At 40.3% G+C, this 23,625-nt stretch overlaps 1 protein-coding gene across 1 annotated transcript in view; it reads left to right on the forward strand.

Annotated features, from left to right (window-relative positions):
- Rich (Guanine nucleotide exchange factor subunit Rich) overlaps positions 1 to 23,625 on the forward strand; it is an 85,146-nt gene that overhangs the window by 14,310 nt on the left and 47,211 nt on the right. The window contains exons 7-13 of the mRNA XM_080277365.1: positions 32 to 138; positions 2,375 to 2,532; positions 5,592 to 5,807; positions 7,501 to 7,764; positions 8,548 to 8,820; positions 15,970 to 16,066; positions 21,529 to 21,627. Coding sequence (XP_080133491.1) covers positions 32 to 138; positions 2,375 to 2,532; positions 5,592 to 5,807; positions 7,501 to 7,764; positions 8,548 to 8,820; positions 15,970 to 16,066; positions 21,529 to 21,627 — 1,214 coding nt within the window. The remainder of the gene's footprint in view (positions 1 to 31; positions 139 to 2,374; positions 2,533 to 5,591; positions 5,808 to 7,500; positions 7,765 to 8,547; positions 8,821 to 15,969; positions 16,067 to 21,528; positions 21,628 to 23,625) is intronic.

Raw genomic sequence — 23,625 nt, forward strand, 5'->3', positions numbered from 1 at the left:
TGTAATTTGAAGTTGGTATGTTGTGTTGCAGCTCACAGGGTGTTGTTTATATGGTGGATGAGGCAACGGGAGGACTGGAGGTCTCACACCGGCTGACCCTCTCTGATAGGGATTATGGTGGCTCACCAGGACCTGTAGGTCAGTGCACACAACTTCTCCATACTGTGTCACAAATTTACCCCTCTACTGAAAGATTTGTTACTTATGTCAGTTTTAAACCATCAGGAAGTACAGTAGCAGCTTCAAGAATGAAATACTCAGACATAATCTTAATGACTTGATGAATGGAGATAAACTCCATCTCATTGACATTATTAGTTCCACTGTTGCCTACTGATATATGCTGCTTTTAGTGTTTCTACTGTTACCTGTTGAATGTTACTGCATTAAGCCAGTATTGGTTTCATTTTCCATCCTTGTTGTTAAATGTGAATGTTTATGCCTGAGGTGGAGTCAGAATTCTGGGGCCTTGAGTGGTGAGTGATGAGCGTGTAGCTCAATCAGCTGAGCAGATGTTTGGTTAGATTCTCCCCTCAAATTTTTTTTTTTTTTTTTTTTTTTTTTTTTTTTTTTTTTAAATACCGCAATTTGATCTGGCTTGTCTGGCACTGGTGCCGCAATTAGGGGGTGTTTTTTTTTTTTTTTTACTTTCACCAAGGGGAAAATCAATATATTCTGGCTAAAGAGTAAGAATTTACACACCTGACAGTGCAATTGGCACCCCCCTAGGCCTCATGGTTACCTCACAATCGAGGGTCAAAGTTGAAAAAATAAAAAAAAATAGTTACCCCCAAAATTTTCAACAGCCTCCATAGTTTTGATAACTAACTATTTCTATTACTGAAATAGGTCATTGCAATATCATATGTCACACCAAGCCCGAGAACAGGAGGAGATTACTTGCTTTGGGGAAGATAAAGTACCCTGAGGGGAGAAGGTTTGTAGGTGTGGAGGTTGGATAAAACCATCTTTTCTCATCAAAGTAGAGCACTTTAGTTTGTTCTTGCCAACTACTATGAAAACAGATGTGTATGTACGTGTGGGGAGATAAAATTCGATCGGGGAGAAGGCCCACAATGAGTACATTGAACCTTGGGAGATCATTTACAGTAACAACCAATTTGGCTAGTTGAAACAAACAAAATCTATGTGATTTAGCATATCAACCATGCAAGGAGGTGTGTTTGCAAGTGTGGGGAGATAATTCACATATGGTGAGTAATCCTGCAGTGCCTCATAGTACTTCAGAAACTTTCAGAAACACCAAATGTTTATATTGCCATGAAGGAAAATAGAATATTGTTCAATATTGTTGCAGATGCATGTAAGGGAAAATGTAACTGTCTTTACTATATCGAGGTGGAGGGGTGGTGGTGGGGGGCTGGGGCTGGGTGGTGTTGGGGGGGCTGGGGCTGTGTGGTGTTGGGGGGGGCTGGGGCTCAGATGCCTGTGATTGCATGTGTTTGCATGTATAGAATAGTATACAGAGAAGCATTTATTACTTTCAGGTACGAAAAGGCACAGGGAAAAAACAAATTAAACTGCAATACATATAAAGCACATGTACATGTGTTGGGGGTAGGGGGAGTGGGGGAGGACAGGCATGGGGGGGGGAGAGCAAGCCAAGCTGCGTGCTCGCTATCACACGATGGTTTATTGGGCTGGAGGGTAATATGGGGCCAAAAGGGAGGGAGGGAGTAGGGTAGGTAGGAGTATAGTATACAAGGTAGGGGGAGAAGGGGGGAGGGCGGGCTGGAGGGGGATGGAATGGGCCTCGTGGTTGGGGGAGGGGTAAACTTCAACTAAAAACGTCCTACTGGGGTGTACAGAGGGGTGGGAGGGTCTTCAGAGAGGGTTATTATGTGACAGATGATGAAACATTCAGGCAGTGGGTGGGCCAAGAGGGAGGGGTGACCCCCCTGCCCCCAGAGTGGCCGGATCACCCAACGCGAGGCTGGAGGGGTTAGTCCTTATTGGCTTGAAGAGATATACGTCACAATCGGGGCGGAGCAATGTGCAGGCAGTTTTTTACAAGGTGCGCTATATTGACGTGATTCGGCTGAGAGGGCTAAAGTGGTCAACATGTACATTGATGTTCTTCAGTATTTAGGGGTTAATGCTCTCTGGACCCTACTTCACCCCATCCTTAGGTGGAAAAAGAGATCTAGATGATGTTAATGGTGATGATGATGATGGTGATGATTGCTAGCCTTGTCTTATACGAGTAGTGTAGTTATAGTCTTGTAGGAGGTGCCTACCATTGGTCAACTGTCCTAGTGCAGTTATCCTCTCTTCTTATGGTCTTATTCCATCCATCTCACCTGTCTATCCGTTACCCTCATTCTAACATTGCAGTATATTTCCATTGTGACAGGCTTCATGAAGTGGACTCCTGATGGTACTGTGTTGGGTATGAGCTGGCGTGGTGGAGGGTTGTCGCTGTGGAGTGTGTTTGGCTCACTGCTCACTGTCTCACTACACTGGGACTACACTGACCACCCTTTCTCTCGACCGATCACCATTACAAACATGGTAAATGGACCCTGGGATGGATGTTTTTGTACAGATAGTCCTTGTAAGTGAGGGAGGAGCCCTAAAATACTGTGTCACAGCTTATAAGTTGGGGAAAACTAGCAAATAGTTTCATGGGGTATAATCCTTTCACATTACCTCAGCCCAATTTCTTGTCCTTTTGTAGCTTATTTCATATACCTTACTGGCAGAATAAGATATTGCTGTGGCTTTACACCCATTTTCATGACTAGCATCATGTTCTAGTGTTAATCTGTTGTTACAGTGCAGCATTCATTGTGGAGAGATGACAGTTTTAGGCCAAGCTAAACTAAAAAGAGTATTTACTATGGAAATATAGTATGCAGTTCTTCTTTGATTTACTGAGATCATTAGGAAAAGGTTATTTTTAAAAAGTTACTTGAAAGGAGGACCTATAACTCTTTATGTTGTATAGCATTGTTGTAGTTGCATTGTTTAATGTGTTTAATGATAAGATTCTTTGGGATACCATGTTTATTTTGTATTGTACTGGGTAAGTCACTAGTCTGAGGCCCCAGAATAATCCCAAAATATCTTATTTCTGTGAACAGATTTAAATGTAACTGTGTACTTCTAAGCTTTAGTTTATGTTAATTGTGTACTACATTTGAGTACATGTGAATTTAAAGAGATGCTGGAAATGAAATGCTATCCTGTGCTGAGTGGCAGTTGGTTAGTCAACTGCATTATTCCAGTAGTCTTGCTGTACTTGAGTAATGACCGCATATTTTCAGTTCTTTTGATCTAACTCAAGACTTTTGTCATGGCTGTGGGGTTGTCATAAGGGAAAAAAAGTTTAAAAACAGCCTTTCTGTCAGTAGCTTAAATTATACAGTATTGGGAAAATGTAGACATCCCAGTCTGCCAGTTCATTTATGTTTAATCGTTGAGGGACAGCTTTCAAAACATGATCCAACTGTGGTTAGATTATAATGAAATGAAGATTCTAAGTACCATAGTTCAGTTGAATGGATTCATTAACCCCAAACCTCCGGGTGTCAGTTTGAACCGACGGCAAGGAGATGCCAGATTCCTGCTGAGTGTTGGTAGGAACTGACGCTGTTTGCACCACAGTTTGAAGTGGCCGCCACTTTATCTAGTTACGAAAGCAAGGGAGAGAGTCCAGCCAGCTGAGCCAACCTCACCTCAGTTGCCTCCCTGACTCTGCCAGGTGTAAGACAATTATTTTCTAAAACTTCTCGTCTGATTCCGTTCCTGCCTCATGTGGACTTCTGCCATCCCTGCCAAGACTCTTTCCAAGGATACTAGGAAGTGGCTCAATGCTAGTGCCAAAGGGCATGCCTTGGATGCTACTGTATCTAGTTTATTTAGTAATGGAGAAGTTATCACGTTGAGAGCAAAGCCATAGTAGGGGCCGCAAGCACACACACGAACACATCCTACCTCTCGCACTGCAAGTCAGTCTTCTTCCTCACTCCCTACTAATTGACGCGACTACCTACAGATCTGGGGATACTTTCATTCACAAGAAGAAGAGTTGTTGAGTAATGTGGTTTTGTAATTTGTTTCCCTAACTGCTATAGTTTCCAAGATATTTATGTTTGACAGGCTATTTTCAGAACAGTTCCCATGCAGGGAGAAAGAGTGGCTTTGGTGCATGGTATAAATAGCCCGGCATTTGAGGGTTAATAACGAAAATACTGTATTAGAATAATTCTGGGGCCTAAGAGTAGTGAATCATCCTGTAATAGCCATGTTCTTACCTATTTGTTTCTACCATAGTATGTTTCTACAGTAGTATGTAATAGAAAGCGTTAGGAGAAATACATTGAGGTGGTTTGGCCTTATGGAGAGCGAGAGACTGACGAGGAGGGTGTATGGGAGTGAGGTGGAAAGGGGGGGAGAGGGATGGGGAGGCCAAGGATGAGATGGAGGGGTGGAGTGGAGAAGTTTATGAGAGAGGGAGGTGTGAGCTGGGAGCAGGACAGTGAAATGGCAGGGGACAGGGCAACATGGAGGCAATATGTTTGTGGCCACCTCTTATGGGATTAAGGCATCAGGCAATAGATAGATGGATAGATATTTTTACAGAATTGAATCAGGCTCATAATGTCCAATCTTTTGTTCCTATTTTATCATACACATCTTTGAATTTATGAATGGTTTTGACACACACACAGCATCATCTGATAGCAAATTCCAAGAGTTATATATGTCTATCTATCTATCTATCTATTGCCAGACGCCTCAATCCCGTACAGGGTGGCCACAAACAAATATGTCGCCCTGTCCCCCGCCATTTCACTGCCCTGCTCCCAACTCACACCCTCCTCTCTCATGTACTGTACCTCTCCACCCCATCCCTCCATCTCATCCTCGGCCTCCCCTTCCCTCTCCCCCCCTCCACCTCACTCACATACACTCTCCTCATCAGTCTCTCACCCTCCATCCTCTCTACATGGCCAAACCACCTCAGTGTGTTCCTCCTAATGCTTCCTATCACATCCACATCCACACCACAATGCTCCTTTATATATGTAATGTGATTAAATGATGTTAGGTTTGGAGTTGTATTTTGCATTGTTATAGCAATAATGTTTTCTTTGTTTAGTGGTAAGTTACTTTGAAATTTGACTCTGAATTGGATTAAGATTTTATGTAATCATGTTTGTTTTTTAGAGTGACTTGTAATATTTTATTTTAATGATGAGTGAATGAATATGTGGCTCATTTAATTGGGCAGATTTTGATTAGTTCTCCTTTCTTATGATTTTTTCTTATTATTATTTGTTATATTTTTCACCCTACCCCATTCGTCCTAGGGTATGAATGACAGTGTTGATAAGTCATTTAAAATCTTGTTTCCTTTGGTTGATTTTGTGGTCTGTTTTGGATGCTTGAATTTTATTTTGATTAATAGTATGGTGTGTGAGTGGCTGCCCAGAACAGTAAGTGTAGCCTATTTCTTAATGTTAGTGATTTCGTTGTTGTTCTTGTTGAAAATGTATTAGTTGTCATTGTCAACTTGTCTTTCCTACAGTGTAAGTGAAATTAACTGTTTATTTATCCATTACAAGGAGTGGGGCGCAGAGGGGTACGAGTTGTGGTGTGTCCAACTCTTAGAAGAAACCACAAAAGACAAGGCAAGGGAAGGAAAAGAGGACAACATTGGAGAAAAAAATAATAATTCCACAGAGGAGAGAGGCAGAGGGACTGGGAGTGAAGATTGCCACACCACTTTAGTCCAACAGTTTTCTTTCATCAAGAGTGCCCTCACCGTTAACCCCTGCATGGTATCGTATATATACAGTACGACTCTCACTTTCCCTTCTAGTGTTGAGAGGAATACTTTCATGTGCTAGCACTGATATAACTGAGTTGCTGAGCTGACTGGTTACACAAGCTTTCCTCAGCTCCCTTTCTGTTCCCCCCAAAAGGATGGTGGGCTGCAGGAAAAAGGCAACTTCAGTCTGCAGTCCACCAAGTTTCATGTTTCAAATGAACCTGGAACTACAACTGCTACTACCACTGCTAATACAATTTTCTCCTTCAACTTTTTCTAAACTTCCCTGATTTTGATTATGTATTTTATACTGTTATTGCTACCATCATATGGTTTTATTCAGCTTTGGAGATACGTTTAGAACTGGAGGAGTTTGATATAGTCTTCTTTAATCCCTTCACTACTAGATTTCAGTTCTTAAGTTGAGTGAAATTATATGTTAGCATGAAAAATAAAATAAGACCTACGTAACTGGGTTGAAGAGTTAATGCACTGTATATTTCCCAACAGTGAAAAGTATCAGGAAGAAGGAATCTGTTGACACTGAATTCCATTGTTTGAAAATTACTAACATGAGGGCTAGGCAGGCTTCCGTAGCAGCATATTATAATAACCTTGTTTGATAAAGCTTCTTGGAGCAAAACATTGTCCTGAGAAAGGGTTTATTAGTATTAGTATTTTATGCACCTAGACTCCATTTAGTTTTGTTTCTTCACATTTTTAGCTTACTACTTAGAGGTTTAAGGAAGAACACTAATGTAAAGTATGAAGAGGAAAGTCTTGCAAGCTACTGAATCCTGGTATATATTTACTGAATTAAAGCCACTATCACTAAGGCTTTAGCAGTACTCTAATCAGGCTCTGATTGCTGTAATGTACAGCCAAAAGCTCTCCATCATTTACCTCCCTGTACTCTGTATTCATTCATTCATCATCTAATCCAGTGTTGCCCCATGAGAAGTGTTGGAGCCAGGGGCTAGGCAAGTTGGTCCTGACATTTAAACTGAGAGTGACCAGCCTCATTCATCCCTGAGTGGCATTACGTGAGCAATAAACCCCAACCACCCCTTGGATATAAACCTGCACCGGCTCAATCCGATTGGAGCACCATAATTACCCAATAAACCACCAGGTGCCATAATTTGGTTATATGGTTACCATCCAGCATAGTAAGTGATTTCCTGGCGTACAGGAAATGATTTGGCTTGTCACTGAATGTAAAGTCACCCGTAGACAGAAGGAAGAGGAGAGAATAAAGGAAAGAAAGACAGGAGAGGAAGGAAGGAAAGAGGGAAGGAAGAAAGGAAAGGGCATGCACCCAAGAGCAGCTCTACATCGAGTGAGTGGATGGTGAAAGCCCATGTACCACCATAATGATATGTTTGTTATGTATTACCTGATTCCATATCTCAGTATCTCATCCTCCATCAAAATTACATCATCATCAAGCAAGAATAATGATGTATGCATAGCACATAGTAGGACTACAGGGCTTCAAAGGATAGACTATTAGATGTCCCTAGTTAGGCACACACACACACACACACACACACACACACACACACACACACACACACACACACACACACACACACACACACACACACACACACACACACACACACACACACACACAGTCATAATACATGTATTTACAGTTTATAGCTTCTCACATCAGTTGCATTACTGCACTTCCATTGCAGAGTCGAATTGTGCGAGTGCTTCTACAAGGTAGTGATCGATTATATCTCAACACCTCTGAGGGCTTGTCCAGTGGAGGGGGCAGCCCCTGTGGCTCACCCCAGGATGCTCTCTCCCTCTATTTTGATGATGATGAAGAGGGCCCCTTTGAGGACCCGTCCACACAGCTCCATGGTGATTCAGAGCAGTTCAGTGTGGCTGCCAACAAACAGTGGATCGTCATACCCATACCTCATAACTACACTGCCTCCAACTGGCCGATCAGGGTATGTCATTGTGGAGTTCAGTTTTTGCATAGGAAACTAAATGTACTGTACTGTACTGTATAGTATTATGGGAGTTCAAGATTTTTATTAACTGTAACTTAACCTTCTACTTATGTATGGATTCACCCAGCTGAAAAAAATTTCCTGTTTGAGTGACAAAGATTTGTAAGTTCAGATATTGCAGTGGATCATAAAGGTAGCATTTAACTATTTATCAGTTTATGAATTCCCATGGCATAATAGTAACACATTGTTGAAATATAAATTCACATGGTTCCTGAAGTCCATGATGATATGGTGTGTGACTGATGGTTTAGTTTAGAGATTGAAGTTGCTGTCTCAGGAATTTTTAACTAATGTAAAATATATGTTTGTGTGAGCAGGCTGTTTAAAGACATATCAAATATTTATGCATTTTGCTCTGGTGGTAGAACTGCTTCTATACTTTTGTTTAGTTTTTTCCATTTATTTCACCATCCCTGTTTGTAATAGGCAGTAAGGTCAGGTTGAGGATGATTGTGATTTGGAAGCAGTCACTTTGATGTTCTGTATTTCATACAAAATCATGTTGATGTTAATATACAGTATTACTTATTGTACTTTTAGAACATCAAACACCACAGTCAAATGAATTCACTGGTATGCTGAAGCATAACATGAAAGTAATATAATGTGGCCCACAGTTATCCTGAAATTATTTGAACACTGAAATGCTAGTCTAATTTACCATAACTCCCATTATTAAAGTCTAAGGTCCCCCAGCACAGTCTCTCCTTTACTCAGTACACATGTGTGGACGAAGGAGGGCAGGTAGTGGGTGTGGCAGGGAGGAATGGTGTGGCCCATTACTCTCTGAGGCTGCGGCGTTGGCATCTCTTTGGCAACGAGAGCCAGGAACGAGATTTTGTTGTGACAGGTGGCCTGCTTTGGTGGCGAGCATCATGGCTGGTCCTTGGAGCTTACAACATCCCTGGCAACACTGATGAGCTGAGATTGTATCCTCGTGACCAGAAATTGGACAACCTTTATGTCACCACTGTACCTCAGCCAGCTCAGGTACAGCAAGTCTTTGTTATTACCTGTAGTTGCCATTATGAATTATCTTTTGGCGAGTTAGAGATATAAGAAAGGGACCTGGGATCATATTCTGAAGTTATGGAAACATGAACCAGGGATCAGTTTTGTAAAGAAAAGTGACCCGAGGTTAGTTTCCAGTAGGTATGGAATGTCATCCTGAAGTCAGTTTGTTGTATAAAAGATCAGTTCTGGGTCTTTTTCTATAGAAATAAAAGAGCAACTCAGGGACCACTTTTCAGTAGGTATAGAAAAGTGACCCTGGGATCAGTTTTTTGTAGTCATTGAAAAGTGACTCAGGGGTCAGTTGTTGTTGCTCAACCCAGTCACATCCTGATAGGTAGTCAGTTTTCTGTAGGCTAGGCATAGTGTGACCCAGGGATTAGTATTCTGTATATATAAGTTGCCTGGTGGTCAGCTTTCATTAGAGATGATAAACCAGCCTGGGGATCAGCTTTTTAAAATAGAAAAGTGCCCCAGGAGTCGTGGTAGGTGTGGGCACTCACCATCCACTCGCTCGATGTAGTGCTGCTTTCGGGTGCCTGCTCTATCCTCTCTTCCTTCCTTCTTTCCTTCCTTCCTTTCCCTTCTGTCTTTCTTTCTTTCATTCTTTCCTCTTCCTTCTATCTATGGGTGTCTCTATATTGAATTATTTCCTGTACACCAGGAAACCATTTACTATGCTGTGTGGTAACTATATAACCAAATTATGGCAGCTGGTGGTTTAGTGGATAATTAAGGTGCTCCGATCGGATTCAGTCGGTACAGGTTTATATCCAAGGGATGGTTGGGGTTTATTGCTCATGTAATGCCACTTAGGGGTGAATGAGGCTGGTCACTCTTCTTAACCCTTAAACCGCGGGCTTGTTCTGCTTTGACTTGCGGCTCCCGTGGGCATATTCGCGCTCCGACAGACTCTCTAAAAATATTTGCCAAAAATCAGTTAATAGTCCTAGAATATTAAAATCACATATACTTATGGCACATACCTTCAGCTTTCTCCTTGGGTGTTGGGTGTTTGTTGAGCCTTCGTCGAGTACCGTAGGACTTGTGGAGACCTCTGAAGTTGGGTAACGAAGTCTCCACTTTACACTCCCCGACAACTCGTAATATGATTACCACAGCCTGATATTATCACTAGAAACACTAATCTATGATTCTCAAATAGTTTGGAATCCATACTTCCCAAAAAAAAGCACTGTGAAAGCAATGAAAATTACGAGGGCGTATGACCATCCCACTTCCGATCGTTCGCCGCTAGTGTTGTCTATTATTCATAAAAACACTCACAGTTTATATTTCTGTTACTATATAACACTTATATATATCTACAGTCTTTATCCATAAGTTTCCTTCAGTAATAGTAGTTTATTGTCACTGTAGGGATTCAATTTCTTTCAGTAAAATACGTAGCATTCACTTTCTCGTCCTGTATACTAGCATTGAGAGTGAATGTCACTTTCACCTTCACTCTCATAACTCATAGTATTCATACATGCTAGAGTGAAACTTTCACTTTCATTACTCCTAGTATATATATACTCGTATTCTTATAATACCACTCATTTACATTTCTATTTACTTTCTTTACTTTATTTACATTATTTACATTTCTATTTTATTTACACTGTGTTATGCACTGTCACTTGAAGTAACTTATAAAACTATTTTCCACTGTTCACTTATATGTACATTCATTGCTTTCACTTGCTGTTTACACATTATTTACACTTTATTTACAATTCCACTTGCACTGTTTTACTCAGTAAAAAGATCATAGTCACTCTTTATCAATTGTCAGCCCTTTACCTCATTCCACACCAGGTTTAGTAGGGGGTAAAGGTCACAGGGCCCTTTGCATGGGGCTATAAAGCGGCGGAAGTTAGCAGGAGGGAATCAGACATACTCCCACTTTCAAAGATGACAGTGAACTGATAGTAGTGGCCTCCTGCCACCTGGCTAGGGTGAGTGCAATACTACCAACTTCAGCCCTGTGAGACCTGCTAATATATAGCAATGAAATGATTGGTAGGAAACCAAGACAATACATAATAAATTAGGTAGTTCCAGGTGAATGTAAATATCACTTAGGCTTCTCCCTTCCCTCCTTATGTGTATATTTATTACGAAAATAGATTATACAGCATATTTCAAGGGGAAATAAACAGCGAAAATTAGCGAACGAGTGCATGTGAGGTGTTGTCAGGTGATAATTAGCCAATTCCAGGTGTATGGCACTCTCACTTACCTTATTTCTTTCTTGTATATATTAATTGGTATAAGAACAGGGCATAGGGTTTATTTCAATGGATGAAATCAGTGAAAAATTCCAGGGAAGATTTACTTAGCGTAGCATGGCCGGGCAGGTGAGAGGATAGGGTAATGGAGGGGAGGTAGGGAGGGGAGTCAAGAACGGGGAGAAATGGCTAAATTGTCAACAATGGATGGGAGTACAGATGAAATTAGGAGTGCTGACTAGTGTTGGACATTGGCAGTACTGATAGATGATACAAGCCACCACTTCAAAGCCTGGGCGAATTCAAAATAACACAGAATCACAAAAGTGTCGCCCCGTGGTATGATCCCTTGCTCCCAAGTGTCACGAAAGTGATGCCCCGCGGTTAAGGGGTTAAATGTCTGGACCAACTTGCCTAGCCCCGGGCTTCTACGCTTCTCTGGGGTAACACTGGATTAAATGATGGATTGATAGAGAAGTGACCTGGGGGTCAATTTTCTGTATATGAGAGTGGCTGGGGGTCAGTTTTCTTTGGGTATGGAAAAGTGACCTGGGGGTCAGTTTTCTTTACATTGAGGCACCATATATTAAATTGATTGGTTATGACTATCCTTATGATCAGAAATTGGACAGCCTTTATGTTAGTTAGCATTGCACCTCAGCCAGCCCAGGTAATGCATTTTTTTTTTCCCTGCAGTTGATTTTAGTTAATGAAGAGAAACATATCCCAATGATCAGAAACTAGACAGTCTTTATGTCACCACTGTTCCTCAGTCAGTCAGGTAGTGCACATGACTGGCTCTTACCTTACACTGTACTTTAACCCTGTCCATCCAGCGATGTAATTTTCCACTTTATTCATATTAATTTTCTAATAATTTAACTCAGTTTAAAGGAAGACTTTTTTAATTGGGGGTGTTAGAAATTGTTTTCACCGATCCCCTCTCCACAGAAAGTCTCCCTTAAGTTTAACCCGAGGCGTCCCAATAATGTATGGAAACATTACAATGTATTGTCACAATGAATCCCGATAATGTATCCATATGTTTTGCAATTGCAAGGTCTGTCATTTCCTTGATTTTCAAATTTCGTGCTTGATTTTTGGTATGTAGATGTGGGATAGCTTCCTCGCGCTGCCGCCAGGTGGGGACACTGCCTTACCCCGCATGACCTCCCTCCCCCCCCGACATGCCATTTTTTTTTTTTTTAATGCGAGGAAGAAGAAACCAAAGGCTAGGAGCCCGTATAACAGTTCCTTCCAAGAAAAAAACAAAATCAGTACAAAAGAGAGCCAAATTCAAGATATGTTCATTTCAAGATGCCTGGACACACTGCGTTTGAAAGACTGGAGGTCATAGGAAGTCAGAAATACAGACAGAGGGAGACAGTTTCAGAGTTGATCTGTTACATAAATGAAGGACTGGGAGTAATGGTTAACTCTTGCATTCGCGAGTTGGACATGAAAAGGGATGAGAGTTTGTTGCTAGACGGGTGCTATGCATCCATCGTAGAGGTGGAGGAATGCAAACAGATAGTTCAGAGGAGCAGTGACCATGGAAGTAACGATAGAAAGAGATAAATATGCAACAGTGTGGCAAAGAGACAGAGATTGAAGGGAGCCAGTAAGAGGAGAGTAAATGAAACGAAAAACCTTTGACTTCACCCTATTGAGAATAGCTGTATGTGTGGAGCCTCCCCACACATGAGAGTTGTATTCTATGTGGGCGAATAAACCTGTGTATCAAGTCAACAAGTGTGCAGGGGTAAAGAAGGTACGGAGTCAGCTTAGCACGCCTAATCTCTTGGAAGCAGATTTTACAAGAGATGTAATACGATCTTTCCAAGGCCGAGTGAATGAAGCCCCAAGTATGTTCAAGGATGATGCAGGATTGAGCTGGATATTAAACATTAGAGGGTACTCTTGTGAAAGATTTTGTTGGGTTGATAGGTGTAAGAACTGAGTCTTTGATGCATTAAAAACAAGATTATATTTACCCCAGTCAGAGATACGAGCCAAGTCAGACATTAGGTGTGCCATAGCCTCATCCCTTGTTTGTTGTAGTAACTGCTGAGATGGATGTTGCAGGAACCAAATGGAAAGGTGAAGGGTAGAATCATCAGCGTACGAGTGGATAGGGTTAGATGTAAAGCTTAGAAGATCATTGATGAATAAAAGGAAGAGAGTTGGTGATAGGACAGAGCCTGAGGAACATCACTGTTGATAGATCTAGGAGAAGAACGATGGCTGCCTGCAGCAGCGGCTATAGAACGACTAGAAAGGAAGTTGTAGGTGAAGACACAGATAGAAGGATAGAAACTGTAAGAGGGCAGTTTGGAATTAAAGATTTATCCCAGACTCAGTCGAAAGCCTTTGAGATATCAAGTGCAATGGCAAAGCTTTCGCCAAAGTCCCGAAAGGAGGATGACCAGGAGTCTGAAAGGTAGGTGAGAAGTTTGCCAGTGGAGCATCCCTGATGGAACACATACTGATGATCAGAAAGAAGGTTGTGATAGGAAAGATGCTTTAAAATTTTTCTGTTAAGAATAGACTCAAAAACTTTTGAGACACAGGATGTTAAAGCAGTTGGACGATTGGGGGTTGGATATTGTCACCCTTTTTTGGGATTGGCTGAATAAGAGCAAACTTCCAGCAAGAAGAAAAGGTACAAGTTGAAAGACAAAAGTGAGAGTTTACCTAGGCAGGGTGTAAGCACAGAAGCACAGTTCTTGAGGACAACAGGAGGGACTCCATCAGGTCCATATGTCTTGTTAGCATTGAGACCAGTTATGGCAGTAAATACATCAGCTGAAGAAATTTTTATGTCAGCCATGAGGAAGTCAGAGGGGGGGAAGTGATGGAGGAACAGCACTGGAATCGTCTAAGGTGGAATTGGAAGAGAAAGTCTGAGCAAAGAGATGTACTTTATCAGTAGAAGAAATAACTACAGAGCCATCAGAGTAGAAAAGAGGAGGGAAAGATGATGAGGTAAAGTTGTCATAAAGGTTTTTGGCAAGATGTCAAAACGAGTGGGAAGAATTCGAGTTGAAAAGTTGAGAGGATTTAGTACAGATGAAATTATTTTTAGCAGAGTGAAGAACAGACTTAGCACAATTCCAGGCAGAAACATAAAAAAGATGTGATTCAGGGGTGGGTTGGCTCTGTTACCTTTTATACGCCCTCTCCTTGTTGCAAACAGCATTAGAACAAGCGTGATTAAACCAGTGCTTTCTTGCATTAGTCAAAGGATATGAAAATGAATGTATGCTTCCATGCCTGAGAGAATAACCTCCGTAATGCGCAAGGCACATTCAGATGTCTTCCGGCCATGGAAGCAATAATCATTCCTGGGAAAATCAAAGAAGTACTGCCTGAGGGCCTCCCTGTTAACATTGACCTGGCCAGTAAAGACATGTTGCTCCATGGTACGAAATTCAAGGCAAGAGTGATTCTCCAATTGATGATGACGTGGAGGACAAAGATTACGCGACGCCAGAGGAAGAAACGAGCAGAAGTGATGAGGTGACAACACCAAGGAAGGTGTGGTATGTTGATGTGTTCAGTGAATGAAACAATGCTTATATCGCCTATATTATTGTGTGAAAACCAATTTATTCCTGTACTACATATAAATTCGTACCAAATGAACAAAAATCTACCTATTCTGAGTGGTTTGAAATAGTTACCGCTACATAGAAAACGCGACACCCGCATTGTGGCTCGAGAGAACACAGTACCAGGTGTTTAAAGGGTCACCTGTTTAGACCACTTCTAAGCTCAGGTGAGCACTTTTGGGGGCATTTTCTGATGTTTCTCATAAAAAGCGGAGGTTTTAGCCTCCCCCCCAAAAAAATATATATATATCTGCGGGGATTGGGGGGAGTCAGTGGTGAAAAATCGGTCAGGATGTGGTGGGTTAATAAAATTGCCTGTTAGTAGCAGAAATAAACCAGGAGGGTACAGCATCGAATTGATTGGTTTTTGTTATGGAGGGAAACGAATACTGTTTACTTATAATTTATATCTTAGGAAGTGAACAGAAGGACCCTAATTTTTGAGAGTTGTGAAATGCATGTAGTTATTAGATGGCTGTTCAGTCTGTATCCAGTATTAAAAATTTCAGGATGGGATGGTATAGAGAGGCTAAATACATTGTATCTGTGTCATGTGCAATGGAGATGATTTTCAAAGTTGAAGGAGCTTGCCTTCCTTTTTGCAAATTAAGTTTCAAACATACCCAAGAAATTGATTTCTACCTTAGTCAGCAAAGGTGGACAAAGATTGTATTTGAACCTAAGTCTGTTTGTGAGCCTCTATTTTGACTAAGTTTCAGGAAATTTGTTGGGATATTCCCTTTTGCAATTTTGGTAAAGCTGTACCTCATGACAAGTGACAAGGGTGCAGTTATAAGTAAATAATTGCCAGTTTTGTTAAAAGTGGCAGAATGTTCCTTCAAAAGTATTCCTTAATTTATAACCATAATTGTAAAGGAAAATCAGATGCCAGTGAAGAGGTAGGGTCCAAATAGTTAGATATGGCTAACTTTAGAAGGTTGAGTCTCATTTCTTCAGAGAATGAAGTTGCAGTTTCTCCTGTTCGTCACAAAAATTATGTGATTTAGTAAGGAGATATGAGCTCATTACTCAAGAACTGATACTGTATATATATCAGCCTGTGCAGATACACGTGTGTGTGTGTGTGTGTGTGTGTGTGTGTGAATGCACCCACAGAAGAATCTGCGTGTTTCATTTTCATTATGGCGCTAGTAGCTTTTGTGCAGTGCGTAACTTTGTGAGAGGTGTTTGAGAGGAGTTATTTAAGTCTTCAGATTCCTGTTTGTTGAGAAAGTGGCCGTTTTATATAAGATGAATACTCAGTATTTTTTATTTCTTTGCAGGTGCTGTTGTTGAACATATATTATGATCAGTTAATTGTCCTCACTGCTGACTGTCACATCACAGTGTACAGCCTGCAGCCTTCAGAAACAAACTCAGGTATTTAGTGATATAACATTAGTACTGATTAGTTTTTATTTCAGAAATACTTTGATCAGCTTTATATACATAGTGTTGGTATACAGTTTATTTTGGTACAGATACTTCAGTATAGTGTGGAACCTGCAGTGGTTGAGTAATGTAGGATGATGTCTGATTTCAGTTGAATTAGAACTCAGTCCCAACCTGGGTTGGATATCTCTTGCATGTGTTACCAAATGTTCACACCTTGTCAGGGTTCCTTCATTAAATTCAGGCTGTGTCACTGGCAGTAAATGCCTTTCTTGTAGAGTACCGGTATATTTACTTGTGCCCTTCTCAACAAACAAACTCTTTTGATTATACAGTAAACTCTCAGTTATCCAGGGTAATTGGAGACCCCACAAGCTGGAAAAAAGTGCCACTGCTTGCCAGATAACTAAACGTAAAATGCAAAAATGTGGTCAACTTGAATTACCCTCTGTTATACAATTTTTGTGTTACTTTACTGAAAATGAGGTATTTATTGATTTATCTACTGTACATATAATACTGGAGAAAATATGGCTTATTTATCAAAATGTACCTGTAATGGAAATGGAAGGTTATCATTTGCATCTGTCTCAGTTTAGGGACAATCCACATGCGATTATTAATATTTTGCCTGAGTATTGATCACTGTCATGTTTTTAGGTTTGGATGCACATCTGTAAGGAAACATGGTAAATGGGTATAACAAAATTGTATCTTACATAACAAATGAAGGAAATATGGTACTTAATCAAGAGTGTATGAACCAACTGATCACATATGGAGGGGCTTCCACTGGGTCGCGCAACATAGTTTGTGTGTCTGCCGCCAGGGGCCTAGGGTGGCGCTGATGACGTTTATACACTACACCTGACGCCCGCGCCTTTTTAAATCAGCTGATTGATCAGGAAAGTATAGTGCCATGGTCCACAGCGCAGCTAAAATATGTGTGGAAAAATGGACTGCAGCAGAACTGAGTCATTTCCTCAAAGCAAGAGGAATACCATGCCTTTAAAAATTTAAGTTGCTGATCTCGGCCTCGTGCAATTTCGCCTGTACAATCCATAATATTATTATGTGTATAATGGATAGAATCTCGTCAGGATTTGCCAAATGAAACATTACGGTACTACCTTTGGAAACTGTATGATAAGTTTTTCCAACAACTGAGACTCAAAAGACCTGGTAAAAAAGTGCTGAATGCAAACACACACAATAATCTTTCATGGCTTTTAGTAAACTCCATGAAGAACTTTTCAGCATAAATCTCATTTAGAACATCAGTAAAATATCCAAGATGAATATAATACTGGTATAATGCCTTATGCATGGGCAACAATCTCAATAGGAATTTATTTAAAGGAAGATACACCAGCTCTGAGCGGGTATTGACCATGCTATTTAGTGATCTGGTGAACACTGGCAGCTTTCAGGAGTTTGTGGGGGCTCTAATGCAGCCAAGCCCCTTGCTGTATAACGTGAAATGCCGGATATTGCATAGTACCCCCCATCGGCTTAGATGGCATTGAGCCAGATATTGTGTCACTATCTATCTCAATCTTGTATCATAAATTCTTTCTTATGAGTAAAAGATGAAAATTAAGTATAAAGTGCAATAAAATAATGATACAATACAGTAATAGCGTACAGTCATTTAGTGCTGGTTGGCCACCGTTTAGTAGCTGGTTGATAAACCTTGACATTGGATTTTGCATAGAACTACCGGTTACATCCTGTTTTGGCGCTGGATATTTCATAATTTTGTTGGATATTGCTTTAACCCATTCAGTGCAGGAGACTTCGTCGGTTTTTGTGCCTAGATTGCCTAGGGTCTGTGCAGCAAAGTTACCTAGAATACTGGCCATTTTCATTTTTTTTTTTTTTTCCCCATGAATAGACCTGAAAAATGGTCAAAATAAGCCTGATGATAGTAGAAGTGCTCACTTTGGCTGTGTTCTGCCTGAAAACGGGTGTTTTGGTCGACAACGCCCAGATTTGCATCTGATGGCCACTTTCAGATACCTCCAGCGACTGATGTGGATAGATAGTCCAATTTGGAGTAGAGTGTGTGGATGCATGTAGTACTTGCAGTATGAAAATGCAACCTGGCTAACATAATGCAGCCACAGTCAAAACCATGGTAATGGGAAGTTGGCGTTCTGTGCCAAGTTTACTTATTTTCACATTCACTTTTTTTTTTTTTAAATATATATTATAGTGGTATAAGGCACTATAAACACTTGCATAAGGCACCATTAACATTCATGTTGTGTGCAGTCACATTGTTATGGTAAATCACACATTTTCTTATGTTATTTTCCTTACATGACAATGCTTGATTTCATGATTTGCTTCAATTTACTTACATTTATTTATATTACTTTCATTATATACACTATTTACACATCACTGTCTGTTAGTTCATCACGTGAAAGTTCTCCAGCTTCAACTGGAAGTTGGATGTAAACACAATATCTTTGGCAGCATTGCATGACCTGGATTTGTGTCAGATGGCTATTTTGAGATACTGTCAGCGGGTGATGTGGATAGATAGTTCATTTCAGTGTAGAGTAGGTGGATGCATGGAGCATTTGTAGTATGGAAATGCACCCGGGTGTACGTAATGCAGCCATAATTGAAACAGTGATGATGGAAAGTTGTGGTTCCATGCTAATTTTACGTATTTTCACATTCACTTTTTTTTTTTTTTTTTTTATTATATTGGTACAGTATATGGCATGGGAAGGGAGGAGGGGTGTCCATCGTCCCATTTTCTGTCACACACCAAGGGCAGACTCACACAATTTTGTGCCAGTGTGCGAAAAACCGTGTCCGTAGATACAGGGACAGCAATTTAGGGTACCGTATAATGAGTTAATCCGTACATATATGAACTCGGCAATTTTGACACTACAGTTTTGGTTTGTCCGTATATATACGGACACGTCACGGAACAAGTTAATAGAGCCGAGCCAGTAGCGCCAGATATTGTGTTGGGCTGGATATTGCGACGACAGATAATTGAGAGTTTACTGTACCTGTGAGTACAGCATGGGCAAGAGAAGACATGAGTTGGTGTACCTTGACCCTACAGGCCTGTTACCCATTAGGACCTGTAGCACATGGGTTGAACAAGTGTAGTGGAACTGGTTGCCTATATAAATGGCATTGGTAAGCTGCCAGCAACATTGAATAATGTATATAATTTTATGTTAATACTATGCAGAATAGCTCATAGACTGATAAGTTCTTTCTTTAATCTTTGTACATCATAGCATTCCTTTTAACTGCATCTGAGAAGTAGTGACCTACTTCATGAAAGTAGAGCTGTTTATAATGTAATGGTATCATGTGAGACAGAATATTAATGTGAGAGGCTGAAGATCAGCTGGAATGTCTTTTGAATGTCACACTGTATCAAGGTGTCTCAGAAAATGTAAGTATGCCTCCAGCATTGCAGTGGTGCTGAAGAAATAAAACGCCACAGTGCAATGAAAGTTACAGTTGTATTCAACATCATTTTCATCTCTATATACATTGTCACTTTTTTTTTTTTTTTTTTTTTTTTTTTTTTAAAGATGTTCAGAGTTTTCTTCATAGAAGTCTAAACACTATTGTTGAATTGTAAAAATTTTTCTGAGACACCCTCTACAGTATATATTCCCTCTTTAGGTAATTGACAAAAAAAAACAAAAAAAAAAACTCATTTTTGTTACTGCTGGTGAAGTGTTTATTTTGATGGTATATTCATATGGTAAGATTTTATGTGAATAGTATGGTGAAAAAAGTAGATATGAGTGAGTTTAACTCTTTCATTCTGGTGACATTATTTAGGTATTTTTCCTATTCTCTAGTAGGTGGGGGCACTCACCGTCCACTCACTCATTGTAGTACTGCTATTGGTTGTCTGCCTTTTCCTCTTCTCCTTCCGTCTTTCCATCCTTCTGTCTTTCTGTACTTCATTCCTTCCTCGTCCTTCTGCCTACAGGTGACTTTACACTTCCTCGTTTGTATATGAGTAGTGTAGAGAAACATGAGTCTGAGACAGAAGTTTATTCCTGACCATTTTCACATAGAGGCACCTTCTGAAGAGGCCTTTGTGCAAAACTAGTCACGAATAAACTTCTGTCTCAGACTCTTGTTTCTCTAAACCACTCATATACATCTCTCATAATGTCTCAGCTCCCTCATTTGTCTTTCTTTCCTTCATTCTTTCCTCTTCTTTCTGCCTTTGGGTGACTCTGTACTGAGTGACAAGCCAAATGATTTCCTGGTCCGGTGAAGGTTTATATCTAATGGGTGGTTGGGGTTTATTGCTCACGTAATGCAACTCGGGGATGAGTGAGGCAGGTCACTCTCATCTTAAATGCCAGGATGAGCTTGCCCAGCTCTGGGTTCCCATGCTCCGGATGGGGCAACATTGGATTGGATAATGGATGAATTTTTCCTATTTCTTATGATTTATTCAGTGTAGAGAAGACTTTTCAGTTTGGTACTAGTAGTAGTAGTGGAGTTACCGTACCTCGGTCTATTTGGCCGAACTAACCCATCAACTACAGGCAGACAATTGACCCTGCAGGGATGTCCTGTGCAGTGAGTCCGTGTTCTCTTGCAGTGGACAGTTCCTCACCACAGTGAGGCATGGGGAAGTGTGTGGAGGTGTGGTTTTTTGCATGGATGCCACATTTTTGTCTCTCCACATAGTTCATTGGCACTATAGTAGGCTCCACATCACCCGGTTATTTAGTCATGTGGTTACCACTCAATGTTAAGTAATTTCCTGGGATACAGGAAACGATTTGGATTCCCACTCAGTGTAGAACCACACAAGGAAGAAGTAGGCGGCACTACATCTAGCGAGTGGATGATGGTCATCACCATCTACCACTCGTGGTAATAAATAGATATAACCTAAACAAACCCCTCCACCACTACAAGTTCTTCCAAATAAAATCATATGGAGATAACAAGAATAATATAAACAATACAGTACATCTTTGGATATGGAGGAGGTTTGTAAGACCAAGATGATGTCAAGATTAAATAAGCAGCTAAATCTAGACCTATCCCCTTTGAAATTGAGAAACAGCTATAATGATATGATAATACTAATACATATTTCTAGAGTACAGTGTTTTATTATTGAGTAGATACTTCTTGAAACTTTAGTTATGCCCTGATGGTTAGGTCAGTGAGTTGGAGCTAGGATTCCAGGAGCTTGATTGATGTGTGAATGAGTGTTGGGCCCAATTAACTGGGCATGGTGTTGATAGTTTTCACGCTTCTGTACATTATTTTTCGTTGTTTTATGGATCCTGCCTCACCCACCCTTTGGTGGGGGAAAAAAAAAAAAGTCACTATGATGATGAATGATGTGTTCCTCAAAGTTTGTAATTCGATAAGCAGTACAGTATATTGTTGTAGTAATGCAAGATTGCCTTCTGTAATGTAAGGTGGGTCAGAGTTAAGTAAGGAAAGGGGCAGGAGAGGCCACATGAGCAAGAAGGATCGTCGGAGAGAAGCGCGCAAGCAGAACCTTCTCTTCCCTCGGGGTCAGTGTGTTTGTGTGTGGTGGTTCTGTGATTACCATACGATGTTTTAACTCGGAGAGTTCATTGATGTGTTTTTGGGTCATGTCCTGAATGGCTTTGAAGGTTTTGTAACACCTCATCCTTATCAGTCTATTTTGCATATTACACCTTATCCTCTTATGGGTGGGCAACTTATCAATTATATGACTGTGTGGGGCGACATAGTTTTGGAAAAATAAAGTATCAAGGAATTAGCCTAAACATGCATAAATCAGTGAAAATGTTTGAAAAATGAAGATAAGAGGTGTTACATGGTAATACCTCTCTGCTGGCTGTAGGAGGAGGAGGGGAGGAGCATGGGCAGGCAGCTTACCACCAGGCGCACCTGGGGCGAGGCTTTCGAACTCTTTTCTCATATTCTACTGTATTTCATCACAACTGAACACCAGATTTATCAGTTATGCATTCTTTACACTGTTCAATGTCATCATAGTCTTATTTATGTGTTTTCTATTTTACTTGAACACTTACAACAATAAAACTTTCCTACGTATATTCTGTTTTACTCGAACACTATTACATTGCAACTTATGTATGTATATTCTGTTTTACATGTTTCAAGGCTTAGGTGGGAAGAGGGTAGGACAGTAGGTGACAAGGATGCCATATCACCCAATTTCACCAACAAATTAGGACAGAAATGACTGGATGTTATGTAATGTCGCCCACCTGTTAGGGGTTAATATCATTTTCTGTGCTAAAGTTGAAGACTATTGAAATAAAAATAATATTGATAATATACAGGAGAATAGTAATGTGTCATTAGTTATTCAGCATACTACACTTCTATATACTCTTGTATGCTGTGGATGAAATTGTATATTGAAATTAACGGTAATTTACAGTAGGTATTATGTAGAAGAATACTAAGGTTTAGTAGTCGAAATAAAGTGCAAAGGAAGAGGTGCTGCAAAGCCTTCCATGGGACGTATAATACGGGCATCTGTTTCATGACAGAGATTGGCTTCCATAATATTTGATGGTGTCTTGTGTGTAAAATTGACAGTAAAACTGAACACCTCGTGCACGTTTTTTTCAGTGTGTAATCCCTTCAGTATGAGGATATACTGTGCTTTTTATTTTACTCTGGGTAACACCAGATGATTTTATTCAGCTTATGAGAGGCCCTGCGTGATGAAGAGGTTAGAGGTAATATCTGAAATTTGGTGGCATCAATACAACTGGTCAGCTCTGCTACGTGGTCATACAAACATCTCTTAACTTCTCCCTCTCCTCTTGAAAGGAGAATGGTAGACTGCAAGAGGAGGGTAGATTAAGCCTGTAATCCACCAGGTTCATGTCCAGATGAGCCTGGATTTGCAGTTGCTACTACGAGTGCTACTGCTGTTTTAAAAGGTCTGTACTGCTGTATAATATCATCTTACAGTAGCCAGAATAAAACTTGTATATCCTTATGCTGAAGGGGTTAAGCATAATGTGTCAGTTTGATTGAGCTTTCACATGGTATACATATATATAGCACATGGGGAAAACACGTCTGCAACATATGGTTCTTGATAATGAGTGATACCATCCGTCACAAAGTTGTTACACTTAGTATTTAAATGCTTGAGCTTTTGTATATCAGTATTTGTATACTGTATATACTTGGATGTGTGGTGATGGGATTTGATATCTGTATTGTATAATGAATTACTATTGTGTCAGGCACCTGCACTCTGATTTGTGATACTGATGTGGTGTGTTGATGGAAGATATTATTACAGCTATCAACAATATTAGAAATGTCTCAGAATTAAACCTGTTAATCCAGTGATATATTTTTGTACTTTATTGTTGCAACTGTCATATGATATTGTTCAAATTAGAAGAAATCTCTTGTACTGAATGGATTCATGAAAGCTGTATCTAACCCTTCCAGTTCAAAAAGAGTCTCCTAAGCCATCATCAGAAAGTAACAAGACCAAAATATAAAGCATGTTACTGAAGTGAGGGGGG

This window comes from Coenobita brevimanus, chromosome 69, assembly GCF_032717465.1.
Source record: "Coenobita brevimanus isolate Jiangsu-jjx chromosome 69, ASM3271746v2, whole genome shotgun sequence".
Lineage (NCBI taxonomy): Eukaryota > Metazoa > Arthropoda > Malacostraca > Decapoda > Coenobitidae > Coenobita > Coenobita brevimanus.